Source organism: Hyla sarda, chromosome 4 (genome assembly GCF_029499605.1).
Source record: "Hyla sarda isolate aHylSar1 chromosome 4, aHylSar1.hap1, whole genome shotgun sequence".
NCBI lineage: Eukaryota > Metazoa > Chordata > Amphibia > Anura > Hylidae > Hyla > Hyla sarda.
Window position 1 is genome coordinate 395,397,671 of NC_079192.1, and position 20,218 is coordinate 395,417,888.

The following is a 20,218-nucleotide window of genomic DNA, read 5'->3' on the forward strand; positions in this document are numbered from 1 at the left end:
ATGTTTTAATCAACATAATATATTCATTTCTCTTAAAAACACATTTGCATAAGTGTCTGTAGCTTTTATCTCTGTGACTATGCAGGGGGTTTGGACCTCTGTATCAGACAGACAACAAATATAAAACAATTATGATGAGACATTGCTCTGTGTTTTTGCTCACTCTTGTGTCATCCATTCAGATTTTGCCACTGTCTGCCAGGAATGCACCGACTTTCATTTCCCGCACCTCCAGGAGCAGCTGGATGTGGTTCAGCAGGTGGTGCTGTATGCCCGGGCACAGAGGAGCCAAAAGGCGAAGCACCAGCAAGGTCAGTGGGTTTCCTATAGATTGTACACAGATGATAATGGTGACATCACAGAACCATTATTTTGTCCACTGTACCTTAGTGATGTTCAGTCCATATTACAGGCCATGATGGACTGCGGTGCAGCTTGTGTGCACTATTGATTACTGCATTGGATGTAATGAACCAAGTAGGAAGTGACCGATATTGATTTTTTTTTAGAGCCGATACCCTGTGAACTTTCAGTCCGATAACTTACCGATATTCCGTGCATTTTAAATTTTGGGCATTTTAAAGCAGGGCCATGTACACTGAGGACATCAGGGCTCTGTACACCTAGGACAAGCAGGGCTCTGTACACTGAGGACAAGCAGGGCTCTTTACACTGGGGACAAGCGGGGCTCTGTACACTGGGGACAAGCGGGGCTCTGTACACTGAGGACAAGCGGGGCTCTGTACACTGAGGACAAGCGGGGCTCTGTACACTGAGGACAAGCGGGGCTCTGTACACTGAGGACAAGCGGGGCTCTGTACACTGAGGACAAGCGGGGCTCTGTACACTGAGGACAAGCGGGGCTCTGTACACTGAGGACAAGCGGGGCTCTGTACACTGAGGACAAGCGGGGCTCTGTACACTGAGGACAAGCGGGGCTCTGTACACTGAGGACAAGCGGGGCTCTGTACACTGAGGACAAGCGGGGCTCTGTACACTGAGGACAAGCGGGGCTCTGTACACTGAGGACAAGCGGGGCTCTGTACACTGAGGACAAGCGGGGCTCTGTACACTGAGGACAAGCGGGGCTCTGTACACTGAGGACAAGCGGGGCTCTGTACACTGAGGACAAGCGGGGCTCTGTACACTGAGGACAAGCGGGGCTCTGTACACTGAGGACAAGCGGGGCTCTGTACACTGAGGACAAGCGGGGCTCTGTACACTGAGGACAAGCGGGGCTCTGTACACTGAGGACAAGCGGGGCTCTGTACACTGAGGACAAGCGGGGCTCTGTACACTGAGGACAAGCGGGGCTCTGTACACTGAGGACAAGCGGGGTTCTGTACACTGAGGACAAGCGGGGCTCTGTGTACTGAGGAAAGCAGGGCTCTGTGTACTGAGGAAAGCAGGGCTCTGTACACTGAGGACAAGCAGGGCTCTGTACACTGAGGACAAGCAGGGTTCTGTACACTGAGGACAAGCAGGGCCCTGTACGAGAGAGAGAGAGCAGGGCGACAGGCGCACTGATTGGTGGCACAGTCAACTCCGACGTGGCGCTGCTACGCTTAGACGTGAGGTGACCTCACGTCTAAGTGCAGCAGCGCCACGCCGGAGTTCGAAGCGCCTCTCCCAGGCAGCCACTGCGGTTCTCTTACAGGGCTGCCATGGCTGTGTGGGAGATGCAAAACAGCAGCCAGCAGCACCATTCTCCGGGCCCGGGTGTCGCGGGCAAGACGCATTATCGGCAAGGTTAGATACCGATAACTAACAAAATTGTAAATATCGGCCAATCCGATAATCATTCGATCCCTAGAACCAAGTACAGTGATCCCTCAACTTACAATGGCCTCAACACACAATAGTTTCATCATACGATGGTCTTTTCTGGACCATTGTAACTTGAAACCAGACTCAACATACAATGTACCAGATCTGCGAAACATGTCAATGGCTGAAAGAACCAACCAATCAGAATGGGCAATTTACTGGTAAAACCCCTGTATTACTGAAGTGTATGCACTGACTGGTGTCTGGTAGCGCCCCCTACAGTACAGGGAGGTATTACATGTTCTGTACTCTTCACCTGTATTACTGAAGTGTATACACTGGCTGGTGTCTGGTAGCGCCCCCTACAGTACAGGGAGGTATTACATGTTCTGTACTCTTTACCTGTATTACTGAAGTGTATGCACTGGCTGGTGTCTGGTATCGCCCCCTACAGTACAAGGAGGTATTACATGTTCTGTACTCTTTACCTGTCCCAGGGTTAGCTGCTCCTTTGGACACCAGGTGAGGGCAGCTCCATGTTACTTTTTTAGGACATTGTGTACTGTACAGGACCCTGAAGAAGCTCCTGTCCTCTATATAGACAGTGATTACAGCTCCCAGCAGATATTTATTACTTTTATATGTAAGGATTTGCTTTATCTATATTAGTTATCTACTTATTTATCTTTAATCCTCACTTTTTCCTATTTTTGGATGACATTTTGGGGCTTCAGAACCAATTACCAGGTTTCCATAGAGTTATGGTCTCAACATACAATGGATTCAACATACAATGGATTCAACATACAATGGTTGTCCTGGAACCAATTAATATTGTAACTTGAGGGACCACTGTACCTTAGTACCTTAGTGATGTACAGTCCATATTACAGGCCATGATGGACTGCGGTGCAGCTTGTTTGCACTATTGATTATTGCATTGAATGTTTTGAATCAAATAATAACCACTGGGTACATGACACATTATACCTCATGTTTCCTGTCACCCAGCTTAGGGTTACATGGTCAGGTTGATAAGTATTTGACCCCCTAAGCTGAGTTTCGAAGTAGTAACCACTTGTTCAACATCTGACTAATGCAGTGTTTCCCAACCAGGGTGCCTCCAGCTGTTGTAAAACTACAACTCCCAGCATGCCCTGACAGCTGCAGCTGTTTGTATTTCCCATTTACTTCTTGGGGGGTAGGTCCACATTTGGCAGAATATCTCATATCTATCTATCTCATATCTTTCTATTTCATATCTATCTATCTATATATCTCATATCTATCTCATATCTATCTATCTCATATCTAGCAACCAAGTAAACGCAGCAGCACTCCAGCGTAGGGAAGAATAGTGACTTTTATTTATCACCAAAAAGCAATAGCGACGTTTCAACCACCTCACGTGGCCGTCCTCAAGCCTTGAGGACGGCCACGTGAGGTGGTTGAAACGTCGCTATTGCTTTTTGGTGATAAATAAAAGTCACTATTCTTCACTACGCTGGAGTGCTGCTGCGTTTACTTGGTTGCTGTATTTCATCGGGGCCCGAGGACCAGGGCCCATCCACAGCCTGCACCCACTGCACCTAGTTCAACTTGAGAGTGCTGCTCCACCTGCTTCTCTATCTCATATCTATCTATCTCATATCAATCTATCTATGTATCTCATATCTATCTATCTATCTATCTCATATCTATCTATTTCATATCTATCTTATATCTATCTATCTCATATCTATCTATTAGAGATGAGCGCACTTACAGTAAATTTGATTCGTCACGAACTTCTTAGCTCAGCGGTTGCTGACTTTTCCTGCATAAATTAGTTCAGCTTTCCGGTGCTCCGGTGGGCTGGACAAGGTGGAAAGAAAGAGTCTCCTAGGACTGTATCCACCTTTTCCAGCCCACGGTAGCACCTGAAAGCTTTACTAATTTATGCAGGAAAAGTCAGCAACCGCCAAGCCGAGAAGTTCGTGACGAATCAAATTTACTGTAAGTTCGCTCATCTCTACTATCTATCCATCTATCTCATATAAAAAAAGGGTAAGTTGGCCAGCACATACTGATACCAAACTATTGCATGGACCCGGCCTACAGGTGCACGCTGCTCGGCTAGATATACACAAGCAAGAGAATACAGCAGCACACTGCTAGAACAAACATACAGATAAAACATGAAATGCTATGTTGCTACAATGAAAAATGGAAAGTGAGGTGCTTCGCTCACCATTTGGCCAAATAGTTTGGACCATCCCACCGCGATAAGGTGACCTCATTGGGACGGACCCTACACTATGAATGTGCCTCTGTGCAGTTGGTTACCAGGCTTGTAAGGTCTGGAACATCCAGCGCCTTATGAGATGGGTGGGGTGCAGGAGCCAACATGGAGGTGGCCACTCCCCCATATGTTTAACACAAACAAGGTAAGTTGGCCAGCACATACTGATACCAAACTACTGCATGGACCCGGCCTACAGGTGCACGCTGCTAGGCTAAATATACACAAACAGGAGAATACAGCAGCACACTGCTAGCACAAAGGTTCTGGATGTCTCAGACCTTACAAGCCTGGTAACACCCCTGATTTCAGTAAAAAGGATTGCAGTAACACATGCTTTGCTGTACACATGTTTATTCCCTTTGTGTTTATTGGAACTAAACAAAAAAAGGCAAATCTAGATCTCTGGAGATGGACTTGTAACCTTGAGATCGTTGATATTTTTCCACAATTTTGGTTCTCAAGTCCTCAGACAGTTCTCTTCTCCTCTTTCTGTTGTCCATGCTTAGTGTGGCACACACAGACACACAATGCAAAGACTAAGTGAACTTCTCTCCTTTTTATCTGCTTTCAGGTGTGATTTTTATATTGCCCACACCTGTTCCTTGCCCCAGGTGAGTTTAAAGGACCATCACATGCTTGAAACAATCTTATGCTTGCCAATAATTTTGTCCAGCCCATTTTTGGAGTTTGGTGACATTATGTCCAATTTGCTTTTTTTCCTCTCTTTTATTGTTTAGTTCCAATACACACAAAGGGAATAAACATGTATATAGCAAAACCTGTTACTGCAATCCTTTTCTGTGAGAAACACTTCATTTTCTAGAAAAATTTCAGGGGTGCCAACATTTACGGCCATGACTGTATCTCTATATCCTCATAATAGAGAAAAGCAGCACATCCCAAAAAATGAGAAAATCCTTTGAAGGTGCACGCAGGTTCTGGAGTCCGGGTTAGGGGCCTACTTCTTAAACAGTACAAATAAATCTCCCAGTACCACACATATGAAGTAAAAAAAAAAATAATCCAGTGGTTTATTCCATGAATGGTGTCAAAAACAGCAACGTTTCAATCAGCTCCTCCTGATCTTTCTCATTCTATGTACAAATCAGTGACTACCACCCTTAATTAGGGGCACCAATAATGGTGCCAACATGATCACAGCAAACTCATTTATCACAATAATAAATATTTGACAAAAAGTGTAAGAACAATTCATCATATATTCAATTTCAAATGTATACATAATCAAATACTGTAAAAAGTGCATAGTTATATGGCATATACAGTTAATTACAATCAATGTGCTCTAATAAATCACCTGTGCTAATTAAAAACAAGGGGCAGGGACCCCCCTCACCATGTTGTATTATGATACCGGCACCAACGCCATAAGCCACGTTAGCGTGGTGAAAACAGAGGGCGCATGCGCACTCTCTCCCTCTTAGCATGATATCGGGCTGAACATCCGGACCAATGCAAGGAAAGCACTAGTGTTACCATGGCTACATTACAGCGCCAGCGCGCACTTATTTAAGGGTGGTAGTCACTGATTTGTACATAGTATGACACGCAAATTCGTGAAGCGTTCCATATTTTTGTCTCTACAAAATTCTGTTAGTCCAATAAAAAAGGTATTACAAGATACTGCAACATTTTTTGATTTGCATCTGCATAGTATGAGAAAGATCAGGAGGAGCTGATTGAAACGTTGCTGTTTTTGACAAAATTCATGGAATTAAACACTGGATTTTTTTTTACTTCATTTATGTGCTACTGGGAGATTTTTTTTTGTACTTGTATCTATCTCTCATATCTATCTCTCATATCTATCTATCTATCTCATATCTATCTCATATCTATCTATCTCATATCTATCTCAAATCTATCTCATATATATCTATCTATCTCATATCTATCTATCTCATATCTATCTATCTATCTATTTATCTCATATCTATCTATCCATCTCATATCTATCTATCTATCTATCTCATATCTATCTATCTCATATTTATCTATCTCCTATCTATCTCATATCTATCTATCTCATATCTATCTATCTCATATCTATCTATCTATCTATTTATCTCATATCTATCTATCCATCTCTCATATCTATCTCTCTATCTATCGCTCTATCTATATATATATATATATATATATATATATATATATATATTAGGGATCGACCGATTATCGGTATGGCCACCCCCCCGACCCGCCGCACCGCACCCCTGACCCACCGCACCGCACCCCCGACCCACCGCACCGCACCCCCGACCCACCGCACCACGTCGCACCCCCCACCGTGATGCTGGGCGGTATACCGGTATGGATTTTTACCCATACCGCTATACCGGTTGGGCCCCTCCCCCACCCTCCGAGTCAATAAAAAAATTAAACTTACCCGTAATGGGGGTGGTCCGGGCCATCAATCCTTCCTTCCTGTAGTGTCCGGGGGCGTTCCGGGTGAAGAGTGAACCGGCCTGGGCTGTCCTTCTTCTCCAGCGGTCATCTTCTCCACTCCGGGCAGGCTCCGGCCTAGTACACTGCATAGACTCCACTGCGCCGTGACGTCGGGTGCGTCGCTGCGCACGGGCGTCACTGCGCAGCGGCGTCTATGCAGCGTACTAGGCCGGAGCCTGCCTGGAGTGGAGAAGATGACCGCCGGAGAAGGACAGCCCAGACCGGTTCACTCTTCACCCGGAACGCCCCCGGACACTACAGGAAGGAAGGATGGTCTGGACCACGCTGACAGGGGGAGAGAAGCGGGTGGTGGCGGTGGCCTATGGCCCCACAAAAGCCACTGCAGATCATTGATTTAAAGCGCCCGCTTTAAATCAATGATCTGCAGCGGTGTCGCAGGGGGTTAAATAGCCGATAACTTATACCGGAATATCGGTATAAGTTATCAGCTATCGGCCCTAACCTCCACCGATTATCGGTATCGGCCCTAAAAAAAGGATATCGGTCGATTCCTAATATATATAGTAGCAATAATAGATCAGGGGGAGCACCGTGCACCAGGATTCCGGATCCGCCCGGGTGCCAAGCTTCGGGAACCGACCAACTCCCAAATAATATGTAGAATCAAGTAGAAGCGGCACACCGGTATACCAATGAAAGCGTGGGTTTATTCACACATCTGTGCAGAAAAGCTACGTTTCGGCTCAGCAATAGAGCCTTTCTCAAGCATATCAAACATTATACAAGCGTGTATATGTATATAGGCCCTTCAATTGAATACACAAATGAGGGGGGGGGGGGGGGGGTGCCCAAACCAAAATCAAAACAATCTAGAAAAATACTCAAATAGACCATCATCGGTCTCATATATACGTGTTGTGAATACAGCGGTATACAATCATATACAGTGCTTACATATTATTCATACAATACAGTGATTCAATAGTGTACCGTGCATATAAACTCTAATAAGTTCATCTGAGGTCCGGTTCAACTGTATATACCGTATATACTCGAATATAAGCCGAGGCCCCTAATTTCATAACAAAAATGTAGGAAAACGTATTGATTCGTATAAGCCTAGGGTGTGAAATACATCATCCCCCCCCCCCCCCCTGTCATCATCCATCATCCCCCTGTCATCATCCAGACCCCCCCATCATCATCACCCCCTGTCAACCCCCCTCGCCTCGGGGTGAATATGGATGGCCCGGACCGACTCACCCTCCCCACCGGTATGCGGACCGGCCCCGGACTAGTGACGCTGCATTGACACCGCCGGGGGGCTCTGCCACTGTTCTGCTGACTCCACATTGAACATTTAAAAGTCAATGTGAAGCAAAATTCACACGTGTAAACATACTCTAATGGTTCATTCACACGGGCAGATTTCCTGCAGATTTTCCGTGTCCTATTTGCTGACAAAAAACCCACAATAGTGGCAGATTTGTTGATTTGCTGCTGACCCATTGAAGTCGATGGTAGCAAAATCCATTGCAGATTTTCTGCAACAAACACATTGCGGAAAACTCGCACAAAATCCTCCTGGGTGAACGAAACCTTGTAGCTGCTGGATTTTATTGCGAGATCGCAGTGAGTTTGAATGGGGGCGGTCAGCAGCAGATTTTCCACAGCAAGAAAATCTGCACCAAACCCCATTGACATCAAACATGCCTGCGGCGGATTTTCTGCAGCAGAAATTCTGCCGCCGAAAATCTGGGAGTTGTAGTTTTTCAACAGCTGGAGGACCACAGTTTGAAGACCACCCGCCTAAAAGAAAAGGCGTTCTATAGTTATCAGGTTGATCATCAGCTAATACAGTGTTTCCCAACCAGGGTGCCTCCAGGTGTTGCAAAACTACAACTCCCAGCATGCCCGGACAGCCAAAGGCTGTCCGGGCATGCTGGGAATTGTAGTTTTGCAACAGCTGGAGGCACCCAGGTTGGGAAACTCTGAGCTAATAACTACAGTTCCTTTAAAGCCCAGGAGGGGTTGTAAACAGTTGGAAGCCATGACGTGAATATATATATCAGCACGTAACATCTATATTTATCTGTGTCTGTATTTGGCCTGTCATCTGCTCCGGGGGCTGCTCTATAAATTGGGATGCTGCTAGGACACTCCTAAATACAGCCGGCGGCTCTTACTAAGTAGTATGTAGGAGGGAAGAGAAAAAATATATGGCCGGCACGACCATTCCAACAATTTGGCTTCAGCTCCGACCTCCGAACTGAGAGGAACAGGACCCATATAATCCTGTGTGATCTGCACCATGGACCCTGTTCAGATATCAATGCAACCTCCGCTATTACTGTCCCCTCATCTCTCCCTGTGTCACAGTCATAAGGGTCCCCTCATCTCTCCCTGTGTCAGTCATTACGGTCCCCTCATCTCTCCCTGTGTCAGTCATTACTGTCCCCTCATCTCTCCCTGTGTCAGTCATTACTGTCCCCTCATCTCTCCCTGTGTCAGTCATTACTGTCCCCTCATCTCTCCCTGTGTCACAGTCATTACTGTCCCCTCATCTCTCCCTGTGTCACAGTCATTACTGTCCCCTCATCTCTCCCTGTGTCAGTCATTACTGTCCCCTCATCTCTCCCTGTGTCACAGTCATTACTGTCCCCTCATCTCTCCCTGTGTCACAGTCATTAGTGTCCCCTCATCTCCCTGCATCACAGTCATTACTGTCCCCTCATCTCTCCCTGTGTCACAGTTATTGCTGTACCCTCATCTCTCCCTGTGTCACAGTCATTAGTGTCCCCTCCTCTCCCTGTGTCACAGTCATTACTTTCCCCTCATCTCTCCCTGTGTCAGTCATTACTGTCCCCTCATCTCTCCCTGTGTCACAGTCATTAGTATCCCCTCATCTCTCCCTGTGTCACAGATATTAGTGTTCCCTCATCTCCCCCTGTGTGTCAGTTATTACTGTCCCCTCATCGCCCCCTTGTGTCATATTTATTTTTGTCCCTTCAGCTTTCTCAATGTCAGTCTTTACTGTCCCCTTATATTTCTCTGTACGTCACCGTCATTAGTGTACCCTCATCTCCCTGTGTCACAGTCATTAGTATCCCCTTATCTCTCCCTGTGTCACCGTCATTACTGTCCCCTCATCTCTCCATGTCACAGTCATTAGTGTCCCCTTATCACTCCATGTGTCACAGATATTAGTGTCCCCTCATCTCCCCCTGTGTGTCAGTTATTACTGTCCCCTCATCGCCCCTTGTGTCATATTTATTTTTGTCCCTTCAGTTTTCTCACTGTCAGTCTTTACTGTCCCCTTATATTTCTCTGTACGTCAGTCATTAGTGTCCTTTCATCCCCCCGTGTGTTAGTTCTCAGTGTCTCCTTATCTCCCCCCTGAGTGTCAGTTTATTACTGTCCCCTCATCTCTCCCTGTGTCACAGTCATTAGTGTCCCCTTATCACTCCGTGTCACAGTTATTAAATCTTCTCCTCTTCCTCTGTCAGTCATTAGTGTCCCCTCATCTGTGTCAGTCATTAGTGTCCCCTCATCTCTCTGTGTCACAGTCATAAGTGTCCCCTTATCTCTTCCTGTGTGTCAGTTATTACTGCCCCTTCATCGTCTCCTTGCGTTTCAGTTATTACTGTCCCTTCATCTTTCTCAATGTCAGTCTTTACTATCCCCTTATATTTCTCTGTGTGCGTCACCGTCATTAGTGTCCCCTCATCTCCCCTCTGAGTGTCAGCTATTACTGTCCCCTCATCTCTCTGTGTCAGTCATTAGTGTCCCCTCTTCTCTCTGTGTCACAGTCATTAGTGTCCTCTCATCACTCTGTGTCACAGTCATTAGTTTCTCCTTATCTCTTCCTGTGTCACAGTCATTATTGTCCCCTCATCTCTGTGTCACAGTCATTATTGTTCCCTCATCTCTCTGTGTCAGTCATTAGTTTCTCCATATCTCTTCCAGTGTCAGTCATTAGTGTCTTCTCATCTCTCCTTATTTGTCACAGTCATAAGTGTCCCCTTATCTCTTCCTGTGTGTCAGTTATTACTGCCCCCTCATCACCTCCTTGCGTTTCAGTTATTACTGTCCCTTCATCTTTCTCAATGTCAGTCTTTACAATCCCCTTATATTTCTCTGTGCGTCGCCGTCATTAGTGTCCCCTCATCTCCCCTCTGAGTGTCAGCTATTACTGTCCCCTCATCTCTCTGTGTCAGTCATTAGTGTCCCCTCATCTCTCTGTGTCACAGTCATAAGTTTCTCCTTATCTCTTCCTGTGTCACAGTCATTATTGGCCCATCATCTCTCTGTGTCACCGTCATTATTGTCCCCTCATCTCTCTGTGTCAGTCATTATTGTTCCCTCATCTCTCTGTGTCACCATCATTAGTTTCTCCTTATCTCTTCCTGTGTCACCGTCATTAGTGTCCCCTCATCTCTCTGTGTCAGTCATTAGTTTCTCCTTATCTCTTCCTGTGTCACAGTCAATAGTGTCCCCTCATCTCTCTGTCACAGTCATTAGTTTCTCCTTATGTCTTCCTGTGTCACAGTCATTAGTGTCCCCTCATCTCTCTGTGTCACAGTCATTAGTGTCCCCTCATCTCTCTGTGTCACAGTCATTAGTTTCTCCTTATCTCTTCCTGTGTCACAGTCATTATTGTCCCCTCATCTCCCCCGTTTGTCACAGTCAGAAACAAACAAAACATTACATAGGATTGTTGGTGAGATTGGTAGGTAGAGGTGGGTGGATGGTATGGGCAGCCATACTTTCAGGGCATGATGGGAGTTGTAGGTTTGCAACAGCTGGAGAACCACAGTTCGGGGATGGGGGGGGGAAGGACGCTGCATTAGTCATTCATTGTTTGTGGTCTTTCCTAATTTGCCTCAATTTAACCTTTTGCTGGGGTATTCATGGCCCTTTATGGCATGCCAGGAACGTGTGGTGTCATGTGACTCTACAAAATAAGATTACGAAAAATTCTGCTCATTTAAATCCTCAAAGCCTTGATGGGAGGGGGGGGGGGGGGCGGCATTTCTCTAATTATCAATGTACTAAGGTCACGTAAATATACCGCTAATACGTACACTAGGGGGTCGGGTTACATCTCATCCAAAATGGAACTTCCACACAGGGTTCCCGAATGCATTCTCTGTATTCTAAAAGGGCTTCAAAAATTATCCTCTATCCACAGGATTAGTGGCTGATGGGTGGGTGTCCGAACTTTAAAGGGGTACTCTGGATGTCATTTTTTATTTTATTTTTTGTTCCAATCAACTGGTGCCAGAAAGTCAAACAATTTGTAAATTACTTCTGTTTAAAAATCTTAATCCTTCCAGTAGTTATCAGCTGCTGTATGCTCCACAGGAAGTTGTGTAGTTCTTTCCAGTCTGACCACAGTGCTCTCTGCTGCCACCTCTGTCCATGTCAGGAACTGTCCAGAACAGGAGAGGTTTGCTATGGGGATTTGCTTCGGCTCTGGACAGTTCCTGACATGGACAGAGGTGTCAGCAGAGAGCACTGTGGTCAGACTGAAAAGAACTACACAACTTCTTCTGGAGCATACAGCATCTGATAAGTACTGGAAGGATTAAGATTATTTAATAGAAGTAATTTACAAATCTGTTTTACTTTCTGGCACCAGTTGAAGAAAAAATAAATGTTTTTTGCAGGAGTACCCCTTTAAGAGGTATGCTTAAATGCTATGAGGTTCTTGCTAGTCACCACTAGGGGGAGCGTAGGAGCTCACTGCATACGATTTATCCATTGGACTTTATAATAAGACTGTACAGCAGTTGTGACCCTCCAGCTGTTGAATAAAGACTTGCTGGAAGTTGTAGTTCTGCAACAGCTGTAGAACCACAAGTTGGGGGAACAGTGCTGTATACAGTACCACTGTGCCCCCAGCTGTTGAAAAACTCCCAGCATGCCTGGACGCTTTTTAAAGATTCTGGCTAGTCACCAGTAGGGGGAGCTGCATACGATTTATCCATTATCCTTCATAATAAGACTGTACAGTAGTTGTTCCCTAACCTGTAACCCTCCAGCTGTTGAATAAAGACATGCTGGGAGTTGTAGTTTTGCAACAGCCAGAGGGCCACAGGTTGGGGGAACTGTATACAGTAAATCAGTGTTTCCCAACCAGTGTGCCTCCAGCTGTTGCAAAACTACAGCTCCCAGCATGCCCGAGTTCTTTAAATGCTATAAGATTATGGCTACTCACCAGTAGGGGGAGCTGCATACGATTTATCCATTGGACAGTTGAATAAAGACATGCTGGGAGTGGTAGTTTCGCAACAGCTGGAGATCCACAGGTTGGGCAAACACTACTATATACAATAAATCAGTGTTTTCCCATCGGTGTGACTCCAGCTGTTGTAAAACTACATCTCCCAGCATGCCTGGACGCTTTTAATGCTATAAGATTCTGGATAGTCACCAGTAGGGGGAGCTGCATATGATTTATCCATTAGCCTTCATAATTAGACTGTAAAGCACTTGTTCGCCTATCAGTGGCCCTCCAGCTGCTGAATAAAGACATGCTGGGAGTTGTAGTTTTGCAACAGCTGGAGAACCACAGGTTGAGGGAACAATGCTGTATACAGTAAATCAGTATTTTCTAATCAGTCTGCTTCTAGCAGTTGCAAAACTACAACTCCCAGCATGCCCGGGCACTTTAAAGAGCCTGTCATCAAACCATATTTTCTAAACTAACTCAGATTATTCAGATTATATTCCCTAACTACTCCTAACACCCCTCCTTCCCTTTAAAAAAAAATTTTTCCGAGGTTTAAAAAGCTCTGTATCATAACTTTTCCCCTTTCTCACATTGTATGAGCTCCCGGCAGGAGAAAGTGGGCGTTCCCCAGCAGGCGCGACATCACTGAAGCCTGTGAGAGCTGTGCCTCGCCATGCCCCGCACCCACTTCCTGAGTTTGGTCTTCTGCAAGTCCGGGTGGAGACCAAACTAACTGTTTGACTTGCATCAGGGAAGAGAACAGAGCCACCTAGTGGGCGTTTTTTCAATCACATTAAAAACATATAAAGATTGAGAATTTTAACAGCAAGTAAATAGCAAAGTGTCTTTAATAATACTTTAATATAATAACATAAGGAATAATATATTAAAAGTTTAGTTTGGTGAAAGGTACTCTTTAAAGGGTACCTTTAATCAAAAAAAATCTTTTGATATATTTTAGATTAATGTATGCAGAATAACTTTCCAATTGCATGTTATTAAAAAAAAAATATGCTTCTTTCTATTTTTCCACTTACAAAAAAATAACCACTAGAGGTCTCCCTCCCAGTCCTTTTTTTTTTTTTTTTTTTAATAGATTTCAGACTCATGCTAGAGTCCTAAATCTCAGACTGCAGCCAGGACACAGACAAACTCCCTGTCAGGGAGCAGTGCTGAGTTTATATGTGTCCCAGCTGCAGTCTGAGATTTAGGACTCCAGTCTGAAATCTATAAAAAAAAAAAAAAAAAAAAAAAAAAAAGGACTGGTAGGGGGACCTCTAGTGGTCATTTTTTCAGTGGAAAATTTAATAGAAAGAAGCATATTTTTTTTAATAACATGCTATTGGAAAGTTATTCTGCATACATTAATCTATAATATATCAAAAGATTTTTTTGATGAAACGTACCCTTTAAAGGGGTATTCCAGGCAAAAACTTTTTTTATATATATATATCTACCGGCTCCAGAAAGTTAAACAGATTTGTAAATTACTTCTATTAAAAAATCTTAATCCTTCCAATAGTTATTAGCTTCTGAAGTTGAGTTGCTGTTTTCTGTCTAACTGCTTTCTGATGACTCACGTCACGTGAGCTGTCCAGCTCCAATGGGGATATTCTCCCATCATGCACAGCTCCCGTGACATGACATCATCATTGAGTAGTTAGACAGAAAACTTCAGAAGCTAATAACTATTGGAAGGATTAAGATTTTTTAATAGAAGTAATTTACAAATCTGTTTAACTTTCCGGAGCCAGTTGATATATATATATAAAAAAAGTTTTTGCCTGGAATACCCCTTTAAGGTTGTTCTTTTCTGTCTAAGTGCTCTCTGATGACACGTGTCTTGGGAAACGTCCAGTTTAGAAGAGGTTTGCGATGGGGATTTGCTTCTAAACTGGGCATTTTCCGAGACAGGTGTTATCAGAGAGGATTTAGACAGAAAAGAACAACCTTAACTTCAGAAGCTCATAAGTACTGAAAGGATTAAGATTTTTTAATAGAAGTAATTTACAAATCTGTTTAACTTTCTGGAGCCAGTTGATATATATATATAAAAAAGTTTTTTCCTGGATAACCCCTTTAAATGCTATGAGATTTTGACTAGTCACCAGTAGGGGGAGCTGCCTACGATTTATTCATTGGACTGTTGAATAAAGACATGCTGGGAGATGTAGTTTCGCAACAACGGAAGATTCCACAGGTTGGGCAAACACTACTGTATACAGTAAATCAGTGTTTTCTAATTGGTGTGCCTCCAGCTGTTGCAAAACTACAACTCCCAGCATGCCTGGACGCTTTTAATGCTATAAGATTCTGTGTTTCTCCATCAGCCTGCCTCCAGAAGTTGCAAAACTACAACTCCCAGCATGCCCGGACAGCCGAAGGCTGTCCGGGCATGCTGGGAGTTGTAGTTTTGCAACAGCTGGAGGCCCTCTGGTTGCAACTGGTTCACTTTAAGGAGATAGTTTGCCTTGATATATTGTTGGTAATCCATCTGCATGCGTCCGCGGTGGGCAGGGTTCACATAGCAGAGATGGTTGATTTTTTATGCTTGTCCTCCTTTAGCTCATGTCCTGCTGCAACCTCCTCACCCGCCCCATACCTCAGGGATAAGCCGAGCTGGCGAAACGTAACCTAACCCCACTACTCAAAAATACAATTCTTCCAAATGGACCCTAAGAGTGCTCCGTGCACCCATTAAGGGTTATAGAGAGCGCGTGGCGGCTGCCAAAATACATCCCGGCGAGTAACTCTATCGGTCTGATCCTCTTCTAGGGCGTCAGGGGAGCTTTTTTGCACATCCGATGATCCGTTTTTGGCGCATGTCAGTGACGGTGTGCCATGTACTCCTCTGATCCGAAGACAGATGTGAGCAGCACCTCTAAGGAGGGGAGGGGTGGGGGGATGAAGTCATTTTTAGTGAGATTGCGTTTCCGTAAATCCACATTACACGCGTTTGTCGATTCAGGGGAATTCCCGCCCCCCCCCCCCCCCCCAGGACAGGGGGTGGGTCATGTGTTTAGAGCGTTGGCCGCATTTAAAATGGACATGGCGATCTCAGGCCGCGATGACAGTCACTGGGGCAAACGATACCGCTTATTTTAAAGAGGAGCTGTCAGCGCGCCCATATGTCCGTTTCAGTAAATACTTGTAGGTGCAACTTCTTTTTAACCAATATTCAAAGACCAGCTGAGGAAGAACCGTCACAGGCACAGAAAATAATATTGGGAACAGATAGGACAGCGTGTTTCGGGGAACAACTGTAATCTTCATCAGGTCCAACCTAATGAAGATTATAGTTGTTCCCCCAAAATGCGCTTTATTATTTTATATGCCTGTGATGGGTTGTTTGAATTTAGTACTCCTATTTAAGGCCTGTAAGGGCTTATTTACACTACGGAATCTCAGCGCGGGCGCAGATTCGGCCTGTAGCGGGCGCCGTCAGAACAAGCCGTCGCTAGGACCTTTCGGAGATGCGCAGTCTCCATAGATGGCAGTGAACTTCCGAGAGTATTCCACATGCTGGTGAATTTTGATACCTTATGCCAGTGATTCCCAGCTAGGCTGCATCCAGCTGTTGCACAACTACAACTCCCAGCATGCCTGGACAGGGTTGAGAAACACTGACTCGGGCTCTTCTCGATAAGTTGTGGTCGGAGCGTAACCAACATAGACTAGTGCGCTACCTAACCTGCACGTTACCTGGCTTGGCTCACAGAGCGCCCCTCTTCTGTTCCCCTTTGTTTATGCATAACTATTTTATTTTAGAGCTCTGCATTGTGTCGTTCCTCTGTAACTCCTCCTGGAAACGTGTGACTAAATTGACAGCTGCAGGGAGCGACAGTTCCCATTTTCAACAGGGGACATCCCTACAAAGCACTGATTCAGCAGTGTCAAGGGCACAGGCCTTTCGACAAGGGAAATGGTAACATCCAGCTATATGTTTTCAGGAGGAACAACAGAGGAACGGTCGGGCTAATTCAGGCATGGATGACCTAGAACAGCACAATGCTTTTTATTTTGGTTAATGTCGACCGAACCCACCCATTATCTTATGTGTATTGGAGCTCAACTCCCACCTTTGCTTTTCCTAGGGCAGTGTTTCCCAACTAGGGTGCCTCCAGCTGTAGCAAAACTACAACTCCCAGCATGCCCGGAAAGCCGAAGGCTGTCCGGACATGCTGGGAGTTGTAGTTTTGCAACAGCTGGAGGCACCCTGGTTGGGAAACACTAATCTAGAGATAAACTACTCTAGACGAGTCTGGCTTCAGATTTCTCTTTTATCACCATTGCAGACACATGAGCGCTCAGCTGAGTTGAGCATGCATGTGTATGTGGGGGGGGGGGAGTTTAAGATGAGTAGCTGTTGGCCACTTTGTTTCGCCAAATTTAGGAATTTTAAGGTAACTTTAATATAATTTTTCATTCAGTAATCTGTAATATCCGATAATCCAACAACTGTCAGCTTTTTGGGGTACCGTATAATTTAGACAGGGGTATTCCCATCTCACATGGGAACATTTGATGACCAGAGAAGGACCAACCTTTGGGACCTCTGCAGATCATAAAATAAAAGGACTGTAGCACTAGTGTAACGCTACAGGATATGTTGCTGACAGGCAGCAATGTTGCAGACAGGCAGCACTGGCCCTGACTTACTTGACGACAACAACAGAATTGGGCATTGTAATCCAGCATGCCTTTTTTTTTTTTTTTTAACCCCATTTCATCTAAATTATCGATTAGAAATTTATAGCGGCTTTGTTCCAAACACAGCGCTACCTCTGTCCTCAGGTCACGTGTTGTAGGACAACAAGGTTCTATTCATTTCAGTAGAACTGGGCTGCAATACCATGCAAATACTGAAGAAAAAAGTGGGGCTGTTTCTGTAAGAAAGCAGCAATGTCTTTCTAATCCTGGAAAAGAGTTGGACACCCCCCATGCTCTTATGTGTATGGCCGCCTTTACTTGACCATTTTCATTATACCACGTTTCGCTTGTATTTGGATGTTTTGTGTATCCAAAACGTCAAAAATATTTCCCCATATTTAACTTTATACTATTTATTTATGTTTTTTTTTGTTTGTTTGTTTTACGATCAGAAGCGACTAATGGGAGCGAAGGGCGCGGCGACAAGGTGAAAAATGCAGAACGCAACCAGTCGAATTTACTACCAGGTCAGTACCAATTTTACACCGGCAAAGAGACCATTAAAATGGTGTGAACAGGGTATTAAACAGTGTCTCCCAACCAGTGTGCCTCCAGCTGTTGCAAAACTACAACTCCCAGCATGCTGGGAGTTGTAGTTTTGCAACAGCTGGAGGCACACTGGTTGGGAAATACTGCCACAACGCCACTCTTTTCCTCAGTTTGTATGTGGTATCGCAGCTTCATTCCCTTAAAGTGAATGGAGCAGAGTTGTAATATTACACACAACCCGAGGAAAGGTGAAAAACATAACTGCTTTCTTCAAGAAACAGCGCCACTCTTGTCCTCAGTTTGCTTGTGGTATTGCAGCTTAATACCATTAAGGGGTACTCCACTGGGAAAAAAAAAATTTAATCAACTGGGGCCAGAAAGTTAAGCAGATTTGTAAATTACTTCTATTAAAAAATCTTAATCCTTCCAGTACTTATCAGCTGCTGTTATGATCCACAGTAAGTTCTTTTCTTTTTAAATTTCCTTTCTGCCTGACCACAGTGCTCTCTGCTGACACCTCTGTCCATTTTAGGAACTGTCCAGAGCAGCATATGTTTTCTATGGGGATTTGCTCCTACTCTGGACAGTTCTTGAAATGGACAGAGGTGTCAGCAGAGAGCACTGTGATCAGACAGAAAGGAAATTCAAATAGAAAAGAACTTCCTCTGCAGTATACAGCAGATGATAAGTACTGGAAGGATAAAGATTTTTTTAATAGAAGTAATTTACAAATCTGTTTAACTTTCTGGCACCAGTTGATTTAAAAAAAAAAAAAAGTTTTCCAGTGGAGTACCCCTTTAAAGTGAATGGAGCAGGGTTTTAATACCACACACAACCTGAGGACAGGTGAAATACATATTTGCTTTCTTCAAGAAACCGAGCCACTCCTGTCCTCGCATTGTGTGAGATATTGCAGCTCAGTTCCATTAAAGTAAATGGAGCCGAGTTGTAATACCACTCACAACCAGAGGACAGGCGTGGCGCTGTTTTTAAAGAAAGTAGCTCTGTTTTTCTAATCCTGGTTAATACTAAATTCCCAGTCTGTTATATCCTGACCTTCCCCTGGGAATAGTTGTCCTTATGGAAAAAATTGAGCAAGGCCAAGGTCATTTTGTAAAAAACAAAAAAACTAAGACAAAGCTTATTAAAGGGGTACTTCGGTGGAAAACTTTATTTTTATTTATTTTTTTTAAATCAACTGGTGCCAGAAAGTTTAACAGATTTGTAAATCACTTCTATTAAAAAAATCTTAATCCTTCTAGTACTTATTAGCGAATGTATACTACAGAGGAAATTCTTTTCTTTTTGGATTTCTTTTCTGTCTGACCACAGTGCTCTCTGCTGACATCTCTGTCCATTTTAGGAACTGTCAAGAGCAGCATATGTTTGCTATGGGGATTTTCTCCTGCTCTGGACAGTTCCTGGCATAGACAGAGGTGTCGGCAGAGAGCACTGTGGTCGTGACAGAAAAGAAATCCAAAAAGAAAAGAATTTTCTCTGTAATATACAGCCGCTAATAAGTACTGGAAGGATTAAGATTGTTTAATAGAAGTAAATTACAAATCTGTTTAACTTTCTGGCACCAGTTAATTAAAAAAAAAAAAGCTTTCCACTGGAGTACCCCTTTAAGGTTGTTTACATGTATTTTTATTGTTCTGCGCCATCATTGGAGCAGAAAAACAGAAATTACACCAGTGTTGGATTCATTGAATGCCAGACACCAGGGGCACCCAACAGCCCCCCATTGATTAGAATAGGGATCATCAGGTTTACGGCGTAGCGTCCAGACAGAATATTATCCTAATATCCTAATACATCCTTATCCTAATACAAAAGATAACAGTCAATAAATATACAGCAAGTAAATATTGTAAAATTCTATTACAGGGGTACTCTGGAGGGAATAAATGTTTTCAAGTCAACTGGTGCCAGAAAGTTATACAGATTTGTAAATTACTTCTATTTAAAATTCTTAATCCTTCCAGTACTTATCTGCTGCTGTATGCTCCACAGGAAGTTGTGTAGTTCTTTCCAGTCTGACCACTGTGCTCTCAGCTGACAAATCTGTCCATGTTGTGAACTGTCCAGAGCAGGAGAGGTTTGCTATTGGGGACTTGACAGTTCCTGATCTAGACAGTGGTGGCAGCAGAGAGCACTGTAGTCAGACTGGAAAGAACACAACTTCCTCTGTAGTATACAGCAGCTGATAAGTACTGGAAGGATTAAGATTTTTGCAAGGAACCACAGCAGAGATCTATAGAAAGGGCTACTCCGCCTTTGGATAGGGGATAAGATGTCTGATCGCA

At 44.2% G+C, this 20,218-nt stretch overlaps 1 protein-coding gene across 3 annotated transcripts in view; it reads left to right on the plus strand.

The window, feature by feature from the left end:
- Nucleotides 1–20,218, plus strand: part of C4H12orf4 (chromosome 4 C12orf4 homolog) — a 72,592-nt gene that overhangs the window by 30,416 nt on the left and 21,958 nt on the right. For all 3 annotated transcript variants that reach the window (XM_056517237.1, XM_056517239.1, XM_056517238.1), the window contains 2 exons: nucleotides 183–311; nucleotides 17,816–17,890. In XM_056517237.1, coding sequence (XP_056373212.1) covers nucleotides 183–311; nucleotides 17,816–17,890 — 204 coding nt within the window. The remainder of the gene's footprint in view (nucleotides 1–182; nucleotides 312–17,815; nucleotides 17,891–20,218) is intronic.